This window comes from Cotesia glomerata, unplaced genomic scaffold (genome assembly GCF_020080835.1).
Source record: "Cotesia glomerata isolate CgM1 unplaced genomic scaffold, MPM_Cglom_v2.3 scaffold_51, whole genome shotgun sequence".
In the NCBI taxonomy this organism is placed as follows: domain Eukaryota; kingdom Metazoa; phylum Arthropoda; class Insecta; order Hymenoptera; family Braconidae; genus Cotesia; species Cotesia glomerata.
Window position 1 is genome coordinate 1 of NW_025404138.1, and position 5,900 is coordinate 5,900.

At 33.3% G+C, this 5,900-nt stretch overlaps 2 protein-coding genes across 4 annotated transcripts; one reads left to right on the forward strand and one right to left on the reverse strand.

The window, feature by feature from the left end:
• Window positions 1-6: 6 nt before the first annotated feature.
• On the reverse strand, window positions 7-2,086 carry LOC123274658 (band 4.1-like protein 5; the record flags this gene model as incomplete). The annotated part of the gene is made up of 4 exons (XM_044742384.1): window positions 1,501-2,086; window positions 1,278-1,425; window positions 1,030-1,206; window positions 7-945 (listed from the first exon to the last, which is right to left on the reverse strand). Coding segments are annotated over exons 1-4 (1,417 nt in total), but the record flags the coding sequence as incomplete, so codon positions are not given.
• Window positions 2,087-2,437: 351 nt separating this feature from the next.
• LOC123274656 (peroxisomal targeting signal 1 receptor) lies at window positions 2,438-5,147 on the forward strand. 3 transcript variants are annotated; one of them, XM_044742381.1, is made up of 6 exons: window positions 2,438-2,539; window positions 2,619-2,778; window positions 2,893-3,250; window positions 3,371-3,830; window positions 3,929-4,967; window positions 5,053-5,147. In XM_044742381.1, exons 3-6 carry the CDS (start codon window positions 2,912-2,914, stop codon window positions 5,090-5,092), a joined length of 1,878 nt encoding a protein of 625 aa, XP_044598316.1. In that variant the 5' UTR covers window positions 2,438-2,539; window positions 2,619-2,778; window positions 2,893-2,911; the 3' UTR covers window positions 5,093-5,147. The 3 variants fall into 3 exon arrangements, with proteins under 3 accessions (XP_044598316.1, XP_044598314.1, XP_044598313.1); XM_044742379.1 differs by having other exon boundaries at window positions 2,442-2,780; window positions 2,897-3,250; XM_044742378.1 differs by having other exon boundaries at window positions 2,442-2,778.
• The last annotated feature ends 753 nt before the right edge of the window (window positions 5,148-5,900 follow it).

The following is a 5,900-nucleotide window of genomic DNA, read 5'->3' on the forward strand; positions in this document are numbered from 1 at the left end:
GTGGAGAATTAATACTTTCGACAATAAGATTTGTTTTCATCGCTTCTGTTTCTTTTTCTGGAGTTGGAACACACGCCGTCTGGTTTTTAAGCTCCAGGGGCTGAGCATCTTTAGCTAATGACTTGAGTATTGAGTCAACAAGCGGTGACGTTGACGTTGTGGATGTTGTTGGCTGAATAACACTCACGGCTGATGATTCTGAACTAGAATGGCTTGACTGACGCTGTAATGACGGCTCTAATTGGACACTAGACGCCTGTGGCACTTGAGGTTCTGGCTGATGACGCTGCCGTTCACGCAGAACGTGACTCTGTCGCCTCGCGTAACGCTGGCTTGGTCGCCGTTCAAACTGAACGGTGCGTCTTGCACGGTTCAATTGAGTTGTCTGAAACTCTGTTTTTCCGCTGTAACGAAAACGCGAACCCATGCGGAAGAAATTCTGACGACTACTTGCGCCTTTTACTGGCGCTCTTAAGCGGAAAAATGCATGGTGCTCGACGGCACACTTCCATAAATGTTTACAGGCCTTTTCGTTAACCAGTCGAAAAACAAATGTATGCTCTTGCTCACCTCGACCTTCGTCATCTTCCTCGACTACCACCAACGTCAATTTCTTTTTCTTGAAATCTAATCGTCCGATCTTAGGCCAGAAAAAGAGACCGATTTTTTGATTTCCTTCGAATACTAAAATTCCGGTTGGTGTTAAACCTAGTGAATATTCACAAGCATCTTTACCCAGCACCGTATGCATATCCACACCATACATGTCAAGCCATTTAGCTTTGCTCAAATACGAGGACTCAGCCTGAGCTGGACTTAATCCCGAACAGTTTTTGTACTCATCTAAAATTTCTAATTCCATTTCTTCTGTTTGACCCGGAACGAACCGAAATTCTGATACTGTTGCTGCTGTATGTATTGATGAATCATAATCTCCTAATTCAGCTGTAAAATAAAAATTATTATGAATCATTACTACCTTAGTAATTGAACTTGATTGCAAAAAAAAAATTTTTTTTTAATTCTTACATTGAAGAGCGAGAGCCGATAATTGTATCGCAACATTATGTGGACAGTGAAGTTTGCCCTCCAAAATATCTTGTTTTAATTGTAAAAAAAATTGATATCTAGTTAATTCTTCTCTAAGTGTATTAGGCTCCGATGAATAGAATTTAACTTTAAGCCTCAGTGTATAAGGTGGTCCAACTACAAAAAAAATTATTATTTTATTGTCTACGTAATTAAAACAACTAAAAAATTGCATATATAATAATTACTTTTAATTTGTTTCTTAATTGGTTTAGTAGGATCCAACCAATGCTTCACATTATTACTATCAGTATACTGCAATCCAAAGTAATCCTTTTCAATCAAATCTAAACTATAAAATACTTGTTCATATAAGTCACTAGCCAAAGCTTTTTTCTGTAATAAAAATGAATAGATAATAAATAATTGATAAAAAAAAATAATAATGGGTAATTTAATACGATTACTTACAGATAATTCAATAGGCAAGTCAGTACCATCAAGCAAAATAACCTGGCATTGTATAATATTTTTATTACTAAGTAATCGTTGATTTTTAATTTGCGGCGATGCGGTTTGTCCATTGACACCGCGGACTCGTCTTCGTGATAAAAATCTCAACATTTTTATATATTTATTTATAATAATAAATTATTGAGTAATTAAATAAGTACAATTTAATAAATATAAATTAATATTAAAATTATAAATAAAAGGCACAAACATTTCTTCTTATCTCACTACGGCAAGGACCGTTAATTATCACACCATCGATCACTATGGATTGAAATGTCAATGTTCAGTTGTGATTGTTGAAAAAATAAGTACATTGTTGTGTTGTTAATACTTGTCAATGTTTGGTTCCAAACATTGACCATCAGTCTTTCAGATTATTAAATTATCAGTACTTGAACCAAGTAATAAGCGCTAAAAAGATTAATAAATAAAATTTTAATAAATATTAATAACTAGGCATATAAAAATTATAAATTACAACACTTTCAATAAAACAGTATGTACACGAGCAAGCAACGCGGTGTATGTCACGCAAAAAATGAACAACAGGCGTCATATTTTCTTACCAGTGACACCTGGTGCTGGAGTTTTTAACCTGTGTAATCATCCACTCGGAGAGGTGTGGTCTGCGATCAGCAATCAAATAATAAATTATCCTCCTTATGTTCAAGAAATTATGCTGAATTTATAATTACTCTATCGAATGACAGTTGGTATAATGACACCTCTTTGTCACCTGAATCAATAAATAAAAAAAAATAATCAGAGATTTTAAATTAGGTAAGCAAATATTAACAGCCAATAGAAACTCTGACAAGTAGTATCCATCAACCAATCACGTAAATATGTATACTGTTGATAAAATTGGTATAATATAATACCACTGGCGACTGGCGTTAGTGTTGCTGATGATTTTTAGAGGTTATTAGTCGTGGTCATGGGGGATAAAAATGAAAAATGGTTTTGAGCAGTCGAGAGTCCATGTGATCAAGACGTAAGATCGTGAGGCATTAACACAACTACAACTTAATATACATCTTGTTGTAGTAAAAAAAATATTGTTTTTTTTTTAGTTATATTTTATACACTTTTATCTGAGAGTTATAGATTGTGTATATTGTTTGTGTAATAACAATTATAAAGGAATAAATTAACGCAATATTAACAAACTGTACGGCTACTTGACAAAGTTAAATATTTGTTTTGAGTAAACAGACATTTATTTTTGGAGTAACGTAAGTAATCATAATATTGTCATTGTGTTGACATCTTATAGATAATTTACATTTGTCAAACGTTGTTTTTAATTTTATTTTAGTGATTAATATTTATCTATTTTAATTATTTACAGTTTTTAAATTGTAAAATGGCATTACGCGAATTTGTCGACGGTGATTGTGGTGGTCCGAGTCCATTTACAACTTTGACCTCGCACTTTGTACAAGATCGCGGTTTCCGAGAAGATGGTATGCATGGTTCACAGGGAGTTCCTATCCAGAGCGCAACACCTAATCAATTGGCTGAAGAATTTTTGGACTCACGTGCAATAGTACAACCTCCAACATTTAAGATGAAAGAAATCTTCCAGCAAATTAATGAAATAGACAATAATATGCAACCAATAGCAGCTCCGTTGATACATCAGCCATTGGACCAAGATTCTGTGTGGGCTAATCAGTTTTCGCAGAAACGGACGGACTTTTATGTAATCATCCGCATCATTGATATTTATTAATAGATTTAATTACTAATAGACATGTTGTCATTTTTTTATTGATTTAATTAATTAATTAATTAATTAATTTACTAATATTTTTTTTAATAGGAAAGCAATACACAGCAGATATGGTCGGAAAACGAGCAAACAGTCATGCCTTTTCCACTACGAACTTCGATATTAGGTCCTACCCACCAGGACGCTAACGAACTCGGACTAGGGCAAACATGGGCTGAAGATTATATTGAGCATTCGATGGAGTCAGTAAACAATCAGAGTACTGCCGATTATCCTTCAGCGGTAGAAAATGAAAATCCAAATATCGCCTATTCAAAGTTTATGAAATTTATGCACCAAGAAGGCGAACTACCGGTAGAGAGTCGAGAAAGTTCTAGTGCTCAATTAACTGATAGCAAATGGACAGAAAACTTTATGGAGCTAGAGCCTCAAGCGGAAGCAAAGACTGCGGAGGTTGCAAAAACGCCTGAAGCCAGTAAAAATGATGAAGCAACTACTAGTTCAGCTGAGACTTGGGTTAGTCAATTCTCAGATAATCAATACAAGAAAGGTAAATACAAAACTCACTAATTACTAAGCATGAAAATGAAATTCAGTTCAACACAAAATTACTAAAACTTAGATAATTTAACATTTAAATTTATTTAGAAATAGAAACATATGAGTCAGCTTTTTGGTCAAAGCTACAAGGAGAGTGTGAAGTATTGTCAAAAAAAGAACAAAGTGAATCACATCCTTGGATATCTGACTACGAGAGTTATTATGATCCATTCAAAGATTACAAATTTAACCAAGAAAATCCAATGAAAAATGCACCAGACGCTTTGGAGCAAGGAAAACGAAGACTTGAAGCTGGCGATTTAGCTAGTGCCATACTTTGCTTTGAAGCTGCGGTCCAGCAACATCCAGAGAATCCAGAAGCTTGGATGCTTCTCGGTAAAACTCAAACAGAAAATGAGCAAGATCATCAGGCAATAGCAGCGTTGAAAAAGTGTCTAACTCTCGATACGTCTAACGCAGTAGCATTGATGACACTGGCTGTTGCATTCACCAACGAATCTTACCAGAGCCAAGCGTGCATAACGCTCAAAGAGTGGCTTATTAAGAGCTCCAAGTATAAGCATCTGATACCTCCTCGTCAAAATGTTGACCAATCAGTTCGTAAATCTAGTGTTTCAACGATTCCATTTAATGATTTGCACAACGAAGTTAAAAATCTTTATATACAAGCAGCTCGAATGAACCCAGTGAACGAAATTGATCCTGATGTCCAGATTGGTCTCGGAGTTCTATTCAATTTGTCTAGTGAGCACGAAAAAGCCGCTGACTGCTTTCGTGCAGCTCTACACGTTCGCCCCAACGACTGTCGATTATGGAACCAACTTGGCGCTTCTCTTGCCAATGGACAGAAATCTGAGGAAGCGATTGATGCCTATTCACGTGCTTTAGAAATTGCCCCCGGATTTATTCGCGCTCGTTACAACCTAGGAATATCTTGCATCAATTTATCTGCTTACCAACAAGCTGCTGAACATTTGCTGACAGCTCTTAATCAACAGGCAGCAGGACGAGGCGTTCAAGGTCAAAGTCGATCTACTTCTGCCATGTCCGACACCATTTGGTCTACTTTACAATTAGTTATTTCTCTGTTACACAAATATCATCTAAGTAACGTCATTACTACGCGGTAATTATCAAATATTTATCTAACTTATTATTTATCGTATAAATTTATATTTTTCGCTAATATTTTATGTTTATTCTGCTTTCAGGGATCTGGATACATTAAACAAAGAGTTCAAAATTGTCTAACTTTTTTTTTTTTTTTTTTTTTTTTTTTTTTTTTTCCAACTAAATGATTTATAATGCATAAATCAAAAATACCATCATATATTATTTCATGATTATATTAATAATAAAATTAAAACAAATTTTTAAACATGTCTTTTTAATTATTTAATAACATCAACATTATCAACATGATACTGAAATTGAGACATCTAATAATTTTTTTAATTAATAAGTTATAACAAGAAAAATTTATTTTAAAAAATTCCATCTTTAGAAGCTCTAAAAAATTGTATATATAATTTTTTTTAAATAATTTTTTAGACTTAGTTTATTCTTAGAGAAAAATCAAAAAATTTTCAAGTGTGCTAATTTCAGTGATGAAAATTAAGTTAGCCGACATCTAAGAATTTTTGTAATTTATTTTATTGAAAAATTATTAGAAAAAAATTAAAAGAAAAAATTTCACATGTCGAAAATTTTAATAACTATACGCGCAATTTTTCAAAAATATTTTTTTAATTCTAATTTAATTAATAAAAAAAAATCAAAAATTGTTGAACGTCGGCTAATTTTAGTATCATATTTCAGTGTCATACATCAACCTTTTTCTTTTTCTATTGAATTAGTATTGCTTATAAGAATAAATATATTTAGAATAAAAAAAAATAATTATTAAAAAATGAAACGTTTTCCCGGTTGTTACAAATCTGTTTACTTTAGTCAGAGATTTTTTAGTTTTTTCGAATTTTCGGAGACACATGTGCATGCCGCTGAATGAAGTTGCTGCGCTACGCCAGGTATAGCAGAGCTGTGTTATTTTCCGATACGA

Excerpts from the sequence above, each read along its gene's own strand:
- LOC123274656 (XM_044742381.1), top strand. The coding sequence starts at position 2,912 with ATGGCATTACGCGAATTTGTCGACGGTGATTGTGGTGGTCCGAGTCCA. Across the intron at positions 3,831-3,928 it reads AGATAATCAATACAAGAAAG|AAATAGAAACATATGAGTCA; the intron begins GTAAATACAAAA and ends AAATTTATTTAG. Across the intron at positions 4,968-5,052 it reads AGTAACGTCATTACTACGCG|GGATCTGGATACATTAAACA; the intron begins GTAATTATCAAA and ends TTCTGCTTTCAG.